Raw genomic sequence first — 19,210 nt, 5'->3', positions numbered from 1 at the left:
TGTACCTCCCGTTTCTTCAAGACTTTCCTAAAATGGGCCATAACATTGTCATTGAAATAGTCACAAGCACGGCTTGCAACAGCTGTGTCAGGGTGATTTTCATCTATAAAGGTTTGCAGTTCAAACCACTCTGCACACATTTCCTTAATCTTTGAAGTAGGCACAATGGATTCCACAACTGGCATAGGCTTCTCAGGGTTAGCCCCAAACCCTTCAAAATCTTTCTTAATTTCCATACTAATTCTCACCCTTTTTACCACAGGGTTGGCACTAGAAGCTTTCTTGGGGCCCATGGTCACTTATTTTCCAGAAACACCACCGAAAACACTGTAATAATACGAAATATTCCGAGTGTATGCTTGGATGTTACCGCGGAGGCTGGCTGGTAAACAATGGGACGGCCGGCACATGTGAGGGCACATTGGACGCGTCTCGGACGAAAATCGGTATGCGGGTTTTTAATCGGTATGCGGGGCAAAAATTTTGCGATAAAAGTAATCGTTATGCGGAAAAATCGCTATGCGATGCCATCGTTATGCGGGGGTCCACTGTATATATATATATATATATATATATATATATATATATATATATATATATATATATATATACACATACATACATACATACATACACACACCCCTCTGAGTTTTCTGCTATTTTCTTTCTAGTTCTTGTTCTTGTTTATTTCCTCTTATCTCCATGGAGAAGTGGAACAGAATTCTTCCTTCGTAAGCCATGCGTGTTGTAAGAGGCGACTAAAATGCCGGGAGCACGGGGCTTGTAACCCCTTCTCCTGTATATATTACTAAATGTAAAAGGAGAAGCTTTTGTTTCTCCTTTTGGGCCACCTCGCCTCGGTAGGATATGGCCGGTGTGTTGAAAGAAAGAATAGTACATGTATATATATAGGTAGTAGGCTGGTAGACAGCAACCACCCAGGGAGATCATACTGTACTACCAAGTGAGTGTAAAACGAAAGCCTGTAATTGTTTTACATGATGGTAGGATTGCTGTTGTCCATTTTTCTGTCTCATGAACATGCAAGGTTTCAGGTACATCTTGCAACTTCTACTTACACTTAAGTCACACTACACATACATGTACAAGCATATATATATACACCCCTCCAGGTTTTCTTCTATTTTCTTACTAGTTCTTGTCCTTGTTTATTTCTTCTTACCTCCACGGGGAAGTGGAACAGAATTCTTCCTCCATAAGCTGTGTGTGTTGTAAGAGGCGACTAAAATGCCAGAAGCAAGGGGCTAGTAACCCCTTCTCCTGTATAAATTACTAAATTTAAAAAGAGATACTTTTGTTTTTCGTTTTGGGCCACCCTGCCTTGGTGGGATACGGCTGGTTTGTTGAAAAAAAAAAATAGTATATATATACATGTATATATACATACTATGGGATTAAATCTGGAGTATCTGAGAGAGTTAGAGCAAAGGAAGGGGTAGCAGTAATGTTAAATGATCAGTTATGGAAGGAGAAAAGAGAATATGAATGTGTAAATTCAAGAATTATGTGGATTAAAGTAAAGGTTGGATGCGAGAAGTGGGTCATAATAAGCGTGTATGCACCTGGAGAAGAGAGGAATGCAGAGGAGAGAGAGAGATTTTGGGAGATGTTAAGTGAATGTATAGGAGCCTTTGAAAAAAGTGAGAGAGTAATTGTGGTAGGGGACTTGAATGCTAAAGTAGGAGAAACTTTTAGAGAGGGTGTGGTAGGTAAGTTTGGGGTGCCAGGTGTAAATGATAATGGGAGCCCTTTGATTGAACTTTGTATAGAAAGGGGTTTAGTTATAGGTAATACATATTTTAAGAAAAAGAGGATAAATAAGTATACACGATATGATGTAGGGCGAAATGACAGTAGTTTGTTGGATTATGTATTGGTAGATAAAAGACTGTTGAGTAGACTTCAGGATGTACATGTTTATAGAGGGGCCACAGATATATCAGATCACTTTCTAGTTGTAGCTACACTGAGAGTAAAAGGTAGATGGGATACAAGGAGAATAGAAGCATCAGGGAAGAGAGAGGTGAAGGTTTATAAACTAAAAGAGGAGGCAGTTAGGGTAAGATATAAACAGCTATTGGAGGATAGATGGGCTAATGAGAGCATAGGCAATGGGGTCGAAGAGGTATGGGGTAGGTTTAAAAATGTAGTGTTAGAGTGTTCAGCAGAAGTTTGTGGTTACAGGAAAGTGGGTCCAGGAGGGAAGAGGAGAGATTGGTGGAATGATGATGTAAAGAGAGTAGTAAGGGAGAAAAAGTTAGCATATGAGAAGTTTTTACAAAGTAGAAGTGATGCAAGGAGGGAAGAGTATATGGAGAAAAAGAGAGAAGTTAAGAGAGTGGTGAAGCAATGTAAAAAGAGAGCAAATGAGAGAGTGGGTGAGATGTTATCAACAAATTTTGTTGAAAATAAGAAAAAGTTTTGGAGTGAGATTAACAAGTTAAGAAAGCCTAGAGAACAAATGGATTTGTCAGTTAAAAATAGGAGAGGAGAGTTATTAAATGGAGAGTTAGAGGTATTGGGAAGATGGAAGGAATATTTTGAGGAATTGTTAAATGTTGATGAAGATAGGGAAGCTGTGATTTCGTGTATAGGGCAAGGAGGAATAACATCTTGTAGGAGTGAGGAAGAGCCAGTTGTGAGTGTGGGGGAAGTTCGTGAGGCAGTAGGTAAAATGAAAGGGGGTAAGGCAGCCGGGATTGATGGGATAAAGATAGAAATGTTAAAAGCAGGTGGGGATATAGTTTTGGAGTGGTTGGTGCAATTATTTAATAAATGTATGGAAGAGGGTAAGGTACCTAGGGATTGGCAGAGAGCATGCATAGTTCCTTTGTATAAAGGCAAAGGGGATAAAAGAGAGTGCAAAAATTATAGGGGGATAAGTCTGTTGAGTGTACCTGGTAAAGTGTATGGTAGAGTTATAATTGAAAGAATTAAGAGTAAGACGGAGAATAGGATAGCAGATGAACAAGGAGGCTTTAGGAAAGGTAGGGGGTGTGTGGACCAGGTGTTTACAGTGAAACATATAAGTGAACAGTATTTAGATAAGGCTAAAGAGGTCTTTGTGGCATTTATGGATTTGGAAAAGGCGTATGACAGGGTGGATAGGGGGGCAATGTGGCAGATGTTGCAAGTGTATGGTGTAGGAGGTAGGTTACTGAAAGCAGTGAAGAGTTTTTACGAGGATAGTGAGGCTCAAGTTAGAGTATGTAGGAAAGAGGGAAATTTTTTCCCAGTAAAAGTAGGCCTTAGACAAGGATGTGTGATGTCACCGTGGTTGTTTAATATATTTATAGATGGGGTTGTAAGAGAAGTAAATGCGAGGGTCTTGGCAAGAGGCGTGGAGTTAAAAGATAAAGAATCACACACAAAGTGGGAGTTGTCACAGCTGCTCTTTGCTGATGACACTGTGCTCTTGGGAGATTCTGAAGAGAAGTTGCAGAGATTGGTGGATGAATTTGGTAGGGTGTGCAAAAGAAGAAAATTAAAGGTGAATACAGGAAAGAGTAAGGTTATGAGGATAACAAAAAGATTAGGTGATGAAAGATTGAATATCAGATTGGAGGGAGAGAGTATGGAGGAGGTGAACGTATTCAGATATTTGGGAGTGGACGTGTCAGCGGATGGGTCTATGAAAGATGAGGTGAATCATAGAATTGATGAGGGAAAAAGAGTGAGTGGTGCACTTAGGAGTCTGTGGAGACAAAGAACTTTGTCCTTGGAGGCAAAGAGGGGAATGTATGAGAGTATAGTTTTACCAACGCTCTTATATGGGTGTGAAGCATGGGTGATGAATGTTGCAGCGAGGAGAAGGCTGGAGGCAGTGGAGATGTCATGTCTGAGGGCAATGTGTGGTGTGAATATAATGCAGAGAATTCGTAGTTTGGAAGTTAGGAGGAGGTGCGGGATTACCAAAACTGTTGTCCAGAGGGCTGAGGAAGGGTTGTTGAGGTGGTTCGGACATGTAGAGAGAATGGAGCGAAACAGAATGACTTCAAGAGTGTATCAGTCTGTAGTGGAAGGAAGGCGGGGTAGGGGTCGGCCTAGGAAGGGTTGGAGGGAGGGGGTAAAGGAGGTTTTGTGTGCGAGGGGCTTGGACTTCCAGCAGGCATGCGTGAGCGTGTTTGAAGGAGGGGTGTTAATGTTGCAGTTTAAAAACTGTAGTGTAAAGCACCCTTCTGGCAAGACAGTGATGGAGTGAATGATGGTGAAAGTTTTTCTTTTTCGGGCCACCCTGCCTTGGTGGGAATCGGCCGGTGTGATAATAAATAAAAATAAGAATGGAGACAAATGGTTTTTAATACTTGACGTGCTGTTGGAGTGTGAGCAAAGTAACATTTATGAAGGGATTCAGGGAAACCGGCAGGCCGGACTTGAGTCCTGGAGATGGGAAGTACAGTGCCTGCACTCTGAAGGAGGGGTGTTAATGTTGCAGTTTAAAAACTGTAGTGTAAAGCACCCTTCTGGCAAGACAGTGATGGAGTGAATGATGGTGAAAGTTTTTCTTTTTCGGGCCACCCTGCCTTGGTGGGAATCGGCCGGTGTGATAATAAAAAAAACTACATGTTTTAACACGTTGGCGGCTTCCCACCGAGGCAGGGTGACCCAAAAAAGATAAAACAACTTTCTCACACTCCGATAGCTCGTCAGGTCACAAAAACCATTCGTCTCCATTCACCTCTATCTAACACGCTCACACATGCTTGCTGGAAATCCAAGCCCCTAGCCCACAAAACCTCCTTTATCCCCTCCCTCCAAGCTTTTCGGGGACAACCCCTACCCCAACTTCCTTCCCCAATAGATTTATATGCTCTCCAAGTCATTCTACCTTGTTCCATTCTCTCTAAATGACCAAACCACCTGGTGTTTGGTGTCTTTTTTCTGTCTCATTAACATGCAAGATTTCCGGTACGTCTTGCTACTTCTACTTGCACTTAGGTCGCACTACACTTGGATGTACAAGGATATACATGTATATACACACCCCTCTGGGTTTTCTTCTATTTTCTTACTAGTTCTTGTTCTTGTTTATTTCCTCTTATCTCCATGGGGAAGTGGAACAGAATTCTTCCTCTGTAAGTCATGCTTGTCGTAAGAGGCGACTAAGATGCCAGGAACAAGGGACTAGTAACCCCTTCTCCTGTATGCATTCTAAAATTAAAAAGAGAAACTTTTGTTTTTCTTTTTGGGCCATCCTGCTTTGGTGGGATATGGCCAGTTTGCTGAAAGAAACAAAGATCAGTGTATAGTGATATAAATACTGTTACATGGGTTTGAAGTATGGGTTTTAAATGCTGCAGCGAGGAGGAAGGCAGTGGAGATGTCGTGTCTGAAAGAAACACGTGGTGTGACTATTATGCAGGGAATTCCCAGTTTGGAGAAAGGAGGTGTGGGGCTACAAAAAGTATTATACAGAATTTTGAGGAAGGGTTACTAAAGTAGTTTAGATATTTATAGAGGATGAAGCAAAACAGAGTGACTTCGAGGGTGTATAAATCTGTACTGGAGGGAAGGAGGAGTAGAGGTCACCCCAGGAAAGGTAGGAGAGAGATGGTAAAGGAGGTATTGTATGTGAGGGGCTTGGATATCCAGTAGCTGAATGTGGACATGTTGCACAGAAGTGGAGGCAAGAGATTTTTTTTTATGAACTGACGTGCTGTTGGGTTGTGAGCAAGGTAACATTTATGAAGGAATTCAGGTAAACCAGTTACTTGGACTCGAGTTCTGGAGGTGAGAAGTACAGTGCCTGCACTCTGAAAGAGAGGAGGGAATACTGCAGTTTGGATGGGCATCTAAACGATCATATCAGGGTATCCCTGGCAAGGTGATGGAGTGAGCGATGGTGAAAGTGTTTCTTCTATTTTGGATCATCCTACCTTGCTGAGAGATGGCCAGTGTTAATAAGGAGGTAGATATTGAAAAGCTAGTGACATTGGGTGATAAGGACAGTAATAGGTTTAGTAGAAAAGCAGAAATGAGCAGGAAGGGTAAAGAGAAAGGAGAGTCTTTCAATGTTTATTATGCTAATAGCCGTAGTGCGAGGAATAAGATGGACAAGTTGAGATTAGTTGCTAGTGCAGGTAACATTGATGTATTTGCCTTAACTGAGACGTGGTTTAATTCAAAAAGTCGGGACATGCCTGCGGAATGTCACATTCAGGGTTTTAAATTGTTCCAAGCAGATAGAAGTATCGGGAAGGGGGGTGGGGTGGCATTGTATGTCCGAGATCGCTTGAACTGTTGCATAAAAACGGGTATTAAGTCTGAAGTAACACATACAGAGTCTGTTTGGATAGAATTTTCAGAGGGGCATGAAAAACTGATTTTAGGAGTGATATACCGTCCCCCAAACTTAGATAGGGACCAAGGAAGACTACTATGGGAGGAAATTGTTAAGGCCACAAGGCACGATACTGTAGTAATTCTAGGAGACTTTAACTTTAGTCATATTGATTGGAATTTCTTGACTGGGAATTTAGAATCATACGACTTCTTAGAAGTAGTTCAGGATTGTTTTTTGAAGCAGTTTGTGACAGAACCTACAAGGGGAAATAACCTGCTTGACTTAGTTCTGGCAAACAATGAATCCCGTGTTAATAATTTAGAAATTTCAGAGGAACTGGGTGCTAGCGACCACAAATCAATTACATTTAGCATTGAATGGAAGTACGATAGTAGCGATAACTCAGTAACAGTCCCAGATTTTCGCTTAGCAGATTACGATGGGCTTAGAGAACACTTATCATCTGTTGACTGGGGTAACGAAGAGAGCTATCAATATGACAGTTTTCTGAACACTATACATGCTGCTCAGAGAACGTTTATCCCACATAAAGAAATTAGATCAAATAGAAATGACCCAAAATGGATGAATAATAGGCTGAAATATTTACTAGGGCATAAGAAAGGAATTTATAGGTGTATCAAAAGAGGTGAGGGTCATCTTATGAATCAGTATATTGACATTAAGAGTGACATTAAAAAGGGGATAAGAAAAGCTAAAAGGGACTATGAAATTAAAGTTGCTAGGGATTCTAAAACTAACCCAAAGAGTTTTTTCCAGGTTTATAGAACAAAAGTTAGAGATAAGATAGGTCCTCTTAAAAATAACTATGGGCATTTTACTGACAAAGAGATTGAAATGTGCTCGATTTTAAATAATTATTTTCTCTCAGTTTTTACACAGGAAGACACTAACAATATTCCAGTAATTAATTTTTATAGTGGACCAGAAGAAGATAAATTATGTAACATCACAGTCACTAGTGAAATGGTTGTGAAGCAGATAGACAGACTGAAGCAAAATAAGTCGCCGGGTCCTGATGAGGTTTTTTTCAAGGGTACTTAAGGAATGCAAAATGGAACTCTGTGAACCATTAACTAATATTTTTAATTTATCTCTTCAAACAGGTGTAGTGTCTGATATGTGGAAGATGGCTAATGTAATTTCTATTTTTAAAACAGGGGACAAGTCGTTACCGTCAAATTACCGCCCAATAAGCCTGACCTCAATTGTAGGCAAATTACTAGAGTCAATTATAGCTGAGATTATAAGAAGCCATCTCAATAAGCATAGCTTGATTAATGATACTCAGCATGGATTCACAAGAGGCAGGTCTTGTCTAACTAATTTATTAACTTTCTTCAGTAAAGCTTTTGAGGCTGTTGACCACGATAAAGAATTTGATATTATTTACTTAGATTTTAGTAAGGCTTTTGATAGAGTTCTGCACCATAGACTGTTAAAGAAAGTGGATGCTCATGGCATTGGGGGAAAAGTGCTCTCGTGGATCGAGTCATGGCTCACAGACAGGAAGCAGAGTGTGTCCATAAATGGGGTTAAATCCGAGTGGGGATCTGTAACAAGTGGCGTTCCACAGGGATCAGTCTTGGGCCCGTTGTTGTTTATAATATATATCAATGATCTTGATGAGGGAATTACTAGTGATATGAGCAAATTCGCCGATGACACGAAGATAGGTAGGATAATTGATTCAAACGTAGATGTTATGGAACTTCAGGAGGATTTAAACAAACTCTATTCTTGGTCAGAAAAGTGGCAGATGCAGTTCAATGTAGATAAATGCAAGGTTCTGAAACTCGGGAGTGCCCATAACCCTAGTACTTATAAGTTAAATGATGTAGAACTTAGCCATACAGATTGCAAAAAGGACTTGGGGGTTATGGTGAGCAGCAACCTTAAACCTAGACAGCAATGCCTAAGCGTACGTAATAAGGCAAATAGATTACTGGGATATATATCAAGAAGTGTAAGCAACAGAAGTCCAGAGGTCATACTGCAGCTTTATACATCATTAGTAAGGCCTCACCTAGATTATGCAGCTCAATTCTGGTCTCCATATTACAGAATGGACATAAATTCGTTAGAAAACATTCAGCGTAGGATGACTAAATTAATACACAGCATTAGAAATCTTCCTTATGAAGAAAGATTGAAGACTCTAAGTTACACTCACTTGTTAGACGAAGAATGAGGGGAGACCTGATCGAAGTGTATAAGTGGAAGATAGGTATTAATAAAGGGGATATTAATAAGGTCTTGAGGATATCTCTCCAAGAGAGAACCTGCAGTAATGGATTTAAATTAGATAAGTTTAGATTTAGAAAGGACACAGGAAAGTATTGGTTTGGAAATAGGGTAGTTGATGAGTGGAACAGTCTACCTAGTTGGGTTATTGAGGCTAGGACTTTGGGTAGTTTCAAATTTAGGTTGGATAAGTACATGAGTGGGAGGGGTTGGATTTGAGTGGGACTTTCACATCAGAACTTATTTCTTGGGTAGCATTGAAAATTGGGTTGGGCAAATGTTTTGTTAGTGGTATGAATTGTAAAGGACCTGCCTAGTATGGGCCAACAGGCCTCCTGCAGTGTTCCTCCTTTCTTATGTTCTTATAAAAATATGTGGGTGTCATGTGTTCTTTTTTCCTTCCATTAGCCAATGGGGTTATCTTTAGTTTTCAGCTTTACTTTATAACTATTTCTCTTTTTAGCTCCAGGAGTCACCTTGTTGCTTGTATATAATTTCTTATTTTTATCTTAGTCACATGATTTTAGAGGAAAACACCACACCACAGGTGCATATTCCAATTCTGGCTTAACCCTTTCAGGGTCCGTCCCGTAGATCTACGGCTTTACGTTCAGGGTCCAAACCGTAGATCTACGCCATGAGCTCAGCTCACTCTGATAAACTGTGAGTGGTACATTTGGGCCTAGATATGAGAGAATACATCTATGTGGTATGTGTGCACCACATAAAACAGATCCTGCAGCACACTGTGTATAATGAGAGAAAAAAAATGAAATCATGATTTTTCGATTAAAACGGCAACTTTGCAGTGTTTTTTCGTATGTTTTTTATAGTTGTATTTGCGATTTCTTGGTCTCATTTGATAGAATGGAAGACATATTACAGAAATAGAGATGATTTTGATTGGTTTTAGCACTGGAAATGGCTTGAAACTGAGCTCAAAGTAGCAGAAATGTTAAATTTTTGCCGATATTCAAGAGTAAACAAACGACCTCACACGTCTAATACACGTCAGCTGGTGGGTCTAATATACATTCACATATATGGTGATGATATTTATACAATTATTACAGTATTGCATATCAGTAAATCTTCTATTTTTTTGTGTGAATAAAAATTCATTATGTGAATAAAAAATCAAAATTGAATTTATTTGTAAAGCCTCAAAACATAACTAATGAACAGAGGAAATGTTAGTTTAGTGCCAGGAATGCCTACATTGTTCATTCTGGACCCTATTTTGAAATTGGAATATTTTGAACTTTGTGTTAAATTGGCCAAATTAACAATTTCCAATCACTTTATTTTGTAGTTGAAACAGTTGACTTGGCGATTTCTTGTGCTCAATCGATAGAATAGAAGTAATACTAGTGAAATAGCTAAGAATTTGGTTGATTGGAATAATGTAATTGGCCTAAAATGGGAGTCAAAGTCGGCAAAATCGCCGATTCGTAAATATCGCTGACACATCAAAATTCGCGAGAGCATAATTTCATCAATTTTCCACCAAATTTCGTACTTTTTGTTTTATTACCTTCACAAAAAGATTCTCTACGATTTCATAAGAAAAAATAACAAATTTTTTTTTTTAAAATTCTTGGACACTGGTGCGTGACTCCAGATTTGGGCCTTGGACCCTGAAAGGGTTAATATACATTGTAACCACTAGTTTTTAACATTTCCGTATGAATATATCTTAATTTTTTTCAATACATGTACAGCAGGGCCCCACTTATATGGCAGGTTAGGTTCCAGGCTACCGCCGTAAGGCGGAAACCGCCGTAAAGTGGAACACCCTTTTTTTCCACTTATAAATGCATACAAACACTAGATAACAAGTTTACACTAACATATATTAAGTTAGCAATAGAACCAGGCATCAAAAAAAATAAAAAAGTACAATACACACATAGTGCACTCATTACTTACCTTAAAATATTTATAGTCTTAATCTAGGGTGAGACAAGTAGTATTTATCGTAAGAAATCAAGTGTGGTATGTATGGTAATCAGCCAGGCTACCTTACCAGGCCACCCCACCCACACATACTATTCTATGATATTTAAGCATCCCAGAGCGATAAAATGTATATACAGTTCACTCATTACTTACCTTAAAATATAGGGTGAGATGAGTAGTATTTATTGTAAAAAATCAAGTGTGGTATGTATGGTAGTCAGCCGGGCTACCATACCAGGCCAACCCACCCACACATATATTCTATGATATTTAAGCATCCCAGAGCGATAAAATGTATATACAGTTCACTCATTACTTACCTTAAAATATTTGTAGTCTTAATGTAGGGTCAGGAGTAAGTAAATGAGATAAAACGAATAAATGGGAGAGAGAAAGAATGAGTACATGAGAGGGGACAGGCGCAGAGTTATGTAAACAAACCAGGCGAACATAAGTTTTGTAAACAAAGTGTACACGTCTGGTTTGTGTACAAGTTACATTGTGTACAGGTTGTCTCTACATTGATACGGTAGAATTAATAAAGAAGAACACTCCCATTCTCATGTAACATCATTTTGAGAAGAAATGAAGCTCTGAGTGAAGGCAATGGAAATAAGTCACACTGACTTTTTTGGGTTATCCTAGGTTCTCTACACATATGTTGTTATGTATGATAATCTATGTAACTGTATTTGTGTATACCTGAATAAACCATACCCCCGGCCGGGATTGAACCCGCGGTCATAGAGTCTCAAAACTCCAGCCCGTCGCGTTAGCCACTAGACCAGCTAGCCACAATAAGATTCAGCCAACTAGGTATATTTCTACACCATAGGAAGGTTAGCACAGGCACCTCTGTGACCACAAATGCAAGTTTTTACAGACGAATCTCTAGCTAGCGTGGCCGTGACGAACTCTAGCTAGAGATTCGTCTGTAAAAACTAGCATTTGTGGTCACAGTGGTGCCTGTGCTAACCTTCCTATGGTGTAGAAATTTACCTAGTTGGATGAATCTTATTGTGGCTAGCTGGTCTAGTGGCTAACGCGACGGGCTGGAGTTTTGAGACTCTATGACCGCGGGTTCAATCCCGGCCGGGGGTATGGTTTGTTTGCAATCGTGTCATTACGATTTCTTAAGTCATACCTGAATAAACTTACTTACATACATACGAAAGGAATAATTTTCTAGTTACCCCCAGTAACACATTTTCTCTTATGTTAGATTAGAGAAAATGTTATTCTTGCCGTCACTTGTACAAGTTATCTGGCTCCCACATCTTATATTTATGTTTATTTATTCTATTGTGGGGTGTATTTATCATCTTTTTATGTTATGTATCGTGTTTATTATATAATTTTGAAAAAAATATCATGGATGGATTAATGAAAATGTGTATATCAACGTAATATACGACATTTAATGAGACTCAGTGAGTATTGTTATTATTATTATTATCATTTCTAATATGGCGTCACTTGTGCAAGTCGTCTGCTACCACATCTCACATTTATGTTTATTTATTCTACTGAGGGGTGTATTTATCTTATTTATATGTTATGCATCGTGTTTATTATATAATTTTGAAAAAAATATCATAGATAGATTAATGAAAATGTGTATATTAACGTAATATACGACATTTAAATGACTCGATGATTATTATTATTACTAATATGACGTCTGGAGACATAAGACACTGACCGATTTTAATGTGTACCTGCACGCCAGCACAGTATGTAAGTTTATTTAGGTACAGGTATACATAAGTATAATTATCAGAGTATATACAAAATATGAAATAACTTTTAAAAACATTTGAAATTTTGGAGTTTCCAGACAAAATGGAGAGACTTAGTGCTTACTGAGCTCACGGAGAATGTAAACAAACAGGGTGGGGCACGGTGACCGTATTAGAAAGTCAGGTGGGGGGAGCCGTATAGCGAGTTTTGGTCATAATTTGAAATGACCGTATTAGCGGAACGCCATAAAGTGAAATGCCGTAAAGCGGGGCCCTACTGTATTTGACAGTAAAGCATAAGAATTTCTTAAGATTTCATTTATATAATCTTCCTGTGACTATCACTTTCCCATAATGACTCTTGGATCCCTCTCCTGCCAGATGTTCTTAATATTTAATCACACAGGCTATGTTCATTATGAGAGTACATAATGTACTATTTTTCCATTGTCTTTTTGCCTTTTTTAGTGTTTTGTCTTTTTTACTGTACCTTTCTTCTACTTTCCCAACAGTATATATATATTGAGGAAGATTTCTCATTCTATTCAGAAGTTTATTCTTCCTAGTGGAAGGTAATGACAATCATTTTTGTGATAACCAAGACAGCTTTCAGGGATTTTTTTGTGAGTATTCCAAGGACTAACAAGACCTCATTTATCAAAGGCAATTGCAATACTCAAGAAAGACTTCTTAGGTGTCCATTGTAAAAAGTTTCCTGAAAAAAAGAAATGAAAAAGGTATCAAGGAAATAAACTGAAAAACTGACAGATCAATAAACACAAAATTATTATTACCGCCTCATATTTCTTCCCAGTTGATGAGTTGTTATCCAAGTTCACCATACGAGCCATAGCCTGACTGTGTCCTTGTGGGTGGCTTGCCTCTAGCCCACCCAATGCTCTTGCAAGTTTTAGTGATTTCAAAGATACTAAAGCTTGGTAATTGTTTTTCACAGCCTCAAACAAGGACCTGAGGATAACAAATTCATAATAAACTTTAGGAGACAAGTTTAACTATGTCATACCATATATAAACAACAACAACAACAACAATAATAATAATAATAATAATAATAATAATAATAATAATAATAATAATACAGGTCTCCCTCAACATTCGCGAGGGTTAAGGGATCAAGAGCCTCGGGAATGTTGAAAAACCATGAATGTTTGGTGCCCCAATATATTGTAGGGAAATATATTACAATACTACTTCCTTAACTTGTTGAACCATGAATAATCATAAAATACATGAAAACGTTGTAAATTGTACTAAATATATACATGTTATGCTTTAATAACGCATGTTATTTAATAACATGTATGTTATTAACATGTATGTTATTAAATACCACAGACTCCACCACTGCTTCCACCAATGCCTCCACCACTGCGAGTCCCTACTACCCTCCCTCCGACCCTTGCAACTGGCAGCCAGCCCTCCCACCACTCAGTGTGGTGAGTGTTTTGTTTGTTCATTATTTGCTATTAAACTACAGAATAAATAATGTAAACCCATTCATGACTGCATATTGGAATGGCTATTAGGAAAGGTATTAGATGGTGACATCATGTGTTTACTCTTGAACACAGCAAAGAATCGAACATTTCTGCTATTGCTAACAATAACAATAGTAATAATAATAATAATAAATACGATATAATTGAAGAAGGAAATTGTACAAAAATACGAGGGAGTGGTTGACACATCGTCAGTGTGACTTTGTTCATGCTGGAGTGAACATTAGTCTCCCTGAACTTCCAAACATTTCACAATAATTCAGCGGTTGAGGCAGTGGTATTTAATAAAATATATGTTATAAATAATAATAGTACATATTATTAAAAACATGTATTATTATTAACATGTATGTTATTAAATACCATTGCCTCAATCACTGCCTCTACCACTCCAGTCACACTCAATCTACAAGCACCAAACACAATGAATTATTGTGAAATGTTTGGAAGAGCAGGGAGACTAATGTTCACTCCAGCATAAACAAAGTCACACTGACAATGTGTCAACCATTCCCTCGTATATTTGTACAATTTCCTTCTTCAATTATATCATATTTATTATTATTATTATTATTATTATTATTATTATTGGGATTAAATCTGGAGTATCTGAGAGAGTTAGAGCAAAGGAAGGGGTAGCAGTAATGTTAAATGATCAGTTATGGAAGGAGAAAAGAGAATATGAATGTGTAAATTCAAGAATTATGTGGATTAAAGTAAAGGTTGGATGCGAGAAGTGGGTCATAATAAGCGTGTATGCACCTGGAGAAGAGAGGAATGCAGAGGAGAGAGAGAGATTTTGGGAGATGTTAAGTGAATGTATAGGAGCCTTTGAATCAAGTGAGAGAGTAATTGTGGTAGGGGACCTGAATGCTAAAGTAGGAGAAACTTTTAGAGAGGGTGTGGTAGGTAAGTTTGGGGTGCCAGGTGTAAATGATAATGGGAGCCCTTTGATTGAACTTTGTATAGAAAGGGGTTTAGTTGTAGGTAATACATATTTTAAGAAAAAGAGGATAAATAAGTATACAAGATATGATGTAGGGCGAAATGACAGTAGTTTGTTGGATTATGTATTGGTAGATAAAAGACTGTTGAGTAGACTTCAGGATGTACATGTTTATAGAGGGGCCACAGATATATCAGATCACTTTCTAGTTGTAGCTACACTGAGAGTAAAAGGTAGATGGGATACAAGGAGAATAGAAGCATCAGGGAAGAGAGAGGTGAAGGTTTATAAACTAAAAGAGGAGGCAGTTAGGGAAAGATATAAACAGCTATTGGAGGATAGATGGGCTAATGAGAGCATAGGCAATGGGGTCGAAGAGGTATGGGGTAGGTTTAAAAATGTAGTGTTAGAGTGTTCAGCAGAAGTTTGTGGTTACAGGAAAGTGGGTGCGGGAGGGAAGAGGAGCGATTGGTGGAATGATGATGTAAAGAGAGTAGTAAGGGAGAAAAAGTTAGCATATGAGAAGTTTTTACAAAGTAGAAGTGATGCAAGGAGGGAAGAGTATATGGAGAAAAAGAGAGAGGTTAAGAGAGTGGTGAAGCAATGTAAAAAGAGAGCAAATGAGAGAGTGGGTGAGATGTTATCAACAAATTTTGTTGAAAATAAGAAAAAGTTTTGGAGTGAGATTAACAAGTTAAGAAAGTCTAGAGAACAAATGGATTTGTCAGTTAAAAATAGGAGAGGAGAGTTATTAAATGGAGAGTTAGAGGTATTGGGAAGATGGAGGGAATATTTTGAGGAATTGTTAAATGTTGATGAAGATAGGGAAGCTGTGATTTCGTGTATAGGACAAGGAGGAATAACATCTTGTAGGAGTGAGGAAGAGCCAGTTGTGAGTGTGGGGGAAGTTCGTGAGGCAGTAGGTAAAATGAAAGGGGGTAAGGCAGCCGGGATTGATGGGATAAAGGTAGAAATGTTAAAAGCAGGTGGGGATATAGTTTTGGAGTGGTTGGTGCAATTATTTAATAAATGTATGGAAGAGGGTAAGGTGCCTAGGGATTGGCAGAGAGCATGCATAGTTCCTCTGTATAAAGGCAAAGGGGATAAAAGAGAGTGCAAAAATTATAGGGGGATAAGTCTGCTGAGTATACCTGGTAAAGTGTATGGTAGAGTTATTATTGAAAGAATTAAGAGTAAGACGGAGAATAGGATAGCAGATGAACAAGGAGGCTTTAGGAAAGGTAGGGGGTGTGTGGACCAGGTGTTTACAGTGAAACATATAAGTGAACAGTATTTAGATAAGGCTAAAGAGGTCTTTGTGGCATTTATGGATTTGGAAAAGGCGTATGACAGGGTGGATAGGGGGGCAATGTGGCAGATGTTGCAAGTGTATGGTGTAGGAGGTAGGTTACTGAAAGCAGTTAAGAGTTTTTACGAGGATAGTGAGGCTCAAGTTAGAGTATGTAGGAAAGAGGGAAATTATTTCCCAGTAAAAGTAGGCCTTAGACAAGGATGTGTGATGTCACCGTGGTTGTTTAATATATTTATAGATGGGGTTGTAAGAGAAGTAAATGCGAGGGTCTTGACAAGAGGCGTGGAGTTAAAAGATAAAGAATCACACACAAAGTGGGAGTTGTCACAGCTGCTCTTTGCTGATGACACTGTGCTCTTGGGAGATTCTGAAGAGAAGTTGCAGAGATTGGTAGATGAATTTGGTAGGGTGTGCAAAAGAAGAAAATTAAAGGTGAATACAGGAAAGAGTAAGGTTATGAGGATAACAAAAAGATTAGGTGATGAAAGATTGAATATCAGATTGGAGGGAGAGTGTATGGAGGAGGTGAATGTATTCAGATATTTGGGAGTGGACGTGTCAGCGGATGGGTCTATGAAAGATGAGGTGAATCATAGAATTGATGAGGGAAAAAGAGTGAGTGGTGCACTTAGGAGTCTGTGGAGACAAAGAACTTTGTCCTTGGAGGCAAAGAGGGGAATGTATGAGAGTATAGTTTTACCAACGCTCTTATATGGGTGTGAAGCATGGGTGATGAATGTTGCAGCGAGGAGAAGGCTGGAGGCAGTGGAGATGTCATGTCTGAGGGCAATGTGTGGTGTGAATATAATGCAGAGAATTCGTAGTTTGGAAGTTAGGAGGAGGTGCGGGATTACCAAAACTGTTGTCCAGAGGGCTGAGGAAGGGTTGTTGAGGTGGTTCGGACATGTAGAGAGAATGGAGCGAAACAGAATGACTTCAAGAGTGTATCAGTCTGTAGTGGAAGGAAGGCGGGGTAGGGGTCGGCCTAGGAAAGGTTGGAGAGAGGGGGTAAAGGAGGTTTTGTGTGCGAGGGGCTTGGACTTCCAGCAGGTATGCGTGAGCGTGTTTGATAGGAGTGAATAGAGACAAATGGTTTTTAATACTTGACGTGCTGTTGGAGTGTGAGCAAAGTAACATTTATGAAGGGGTTCAGGGAAACCGGCAGGCCGGACTTGAGTCCTGGAGATGGGAAGTACAGTGCCTGCACTCTGAAGGAGGGGTGTTAATGTTGCAGTTTAAAAACTGTAGTGTAAAGCACCCTTCTGGCAAGACAGTGATGGAGTGAATGATGGTGAAAGTTTTTCTTTTTCGGGCCACCCTGCCTTGGTGGGAATCGGCCAGTGTGATAATAATAATAATAAAAATTATTATTACTATTGTTATTATTAGCTGTAGCAGAAATGTTTAATTTTTTGCAGTGCTCAAGAGTAAACACATGATGTCACCGTCTAATACCTGTCCGAATAGCCATTCCAATATGCAGTCATGAATGGGTTTACATTATTTATACTGTAGTTTAATAGCAAATAATGAACAAACAAAACACTCACCACACTAAGTGGTGGGAAGGCTGGCTGCCAGTTGCGGGGGTCGGAGGGAGGGTAGTAGGGACTCGCAGGTGGCGGGAAACTTAAATATGATTTGGCGGCTGGGAATTTGGTGGCTGGGAATTTGGTGGTTGGGAATTCGCGAATGTGTGAAGCCCGTGAAAGTTGAAAACGTGAATGTTGAGGGAGACCTGTAATAATAATAATAATAATAATAATAATAAGGTAGTAGGTTGGTAGACAGCAACCACCCAGGGAGGTACTACCGTCCTGCCAAGTGAGTGTAAAACGAAAGCCTGTAATTGTTTTACATGATGGTAGGATTGCTGGTGTCTTTTGTCTGTCTCATAAATATGCAAGATTACAGGCATGTCTTGCTACTTCTACTTACACTTAGGTCACACTACACATACATGTACACGTTTATTTATACACAATCATCTGAGTTTTCTTTGATTTTATCTTAATAGTTCTTGGTCTTATTACTTTTCCTTTTATATCCATGGGGAAGTGGAATAAGAATCTTTCCTCCGTAAGCCATGCGTGTTGTAAAAGTCAACTAAAATGCCGGGAACAATGGGCTAGTAACCCCTTTTCCTGTAAAGATTACTAAAAAGAATAAGAAGAAAATTGTCAAAGTGGGAAGTCTGAATGTGCGTGGATGTTGTGCAAATGATAAGAAAGAGATGATTGTGGATGTTATGAATGAGAAGAAACTGGATGTCCTGGCTTTAAGTGAAACAAAGCTGAAGGGGGTGGGAGAGTTTCAATGGAGAGGAATAAATGGGATTAGGTCAGGGGTTTCAAATAGAGTTAGAGCTAAAGAAGGAGTAGCAATAATGTTGAAGGATAAGCTATGGCAGGAAAAGAGGGACTACAAATGTATAAATTCAAGGATTATGTGGAGTAAAATTAAGATTGGATGTGAAAAGTGGGTTATAGTAAGCGTGTATGCACCTGGAGAAGAGAGAAGTGTAGAGGAGAGAGAGAGATTCTGGGAAATGTTGAGTGAATGCGTGGGGAGTTTTGAATCAAGTGTGAGAGTAATGGTGGTTGGGGATTTCAATGCTAAAGTGGGTAAAAATGTTATAGAGGGAGTAGTAGGTAAATTTGGGATGCCAGGGGTAAATGTAAATGGGGAGCCTTTAATTGAGCTATGTGTAGAAAGAAATTTGGTAATAAGTAATACACATTTTATGAAAAAGAGGATAAATAAATATACAAGGTATGATGTAGCATGTAATGAAAGTACAGTGGACCCCCGCATAGCGATTTTAATCCATGTGAGGGCTCATTGTTATGCGAAATGATCAGCATGCGAATGAATTTTCCCCATAAGAAATAATGGAAATCAAATTAATCCGTGCAAGACACCCAAAAGTATGAAAAAAAAAAAATTTTACCACATGAAATGTTAATTTTAATACACACAAACTGAAAAAGGCATGCACAATTACATGACACTTACTTTTATTGAAGATCTGGTGATGATTGATGGGATGGGAGGAGGGGAGAGAGAGTGTTAGTGTTTAGAAGGGGAATCCCCTTCCAGTAAGACTTGAGGTGGCAAGTCCTTTTCTGGGGTTACTTCCCTTCTTCTTTTAATGCCACTAGGACC

The 19,210-nt window shown here is 38.9% G+C and overlaps 1 protein-coding gene across 2 annotated transcripts in view; it reads right to left on the bottom strand.

Moving 5' to 3' along the window:
• The window catches only part of l(2)k09022 (HEAT repeat containing 1 homolog l(2)k09022), a gene marked incomplete at its 5' end in the record, with an annotated part of 169,710 nt that overhangs the window by 115,714 nt on the left and 34,786 nt on the right, over positions 1-19,210 (bottom strand). For both annotated transcript variants that reach the window (XM_070098672.1, XM_070098673.1), the window contains 1 exon segment: positions 13,062-13,236. In XM_070098672.1, coding sequence (XP_069954773.1) covers positions 13,062-13,236 — 175 coding nt within the window.

The sequence above is a fragment of the Cherax quadricarinatus genome, chromosome 63 (assembly GCF_038502225.1).
Source record: "Cherax quadricarinatus isolate ZL_2023a chromosome 63, ASM3850222v1, whole genome shotgun sequence".
In the NCBI taxonomy this organism is placed as follows: domain Eukaryota; kingdom Metazoa; phylum Arthropoda; class Malacostraca; order Decapoda; family Parastacidae; genus Cherax; species Cherax quadricarinatus.
The sequence above is the reverse complement of the archived record's forward strand: the minus strand, read 5'-3'. Positions and strand labels throughout refer to the sequence as shown.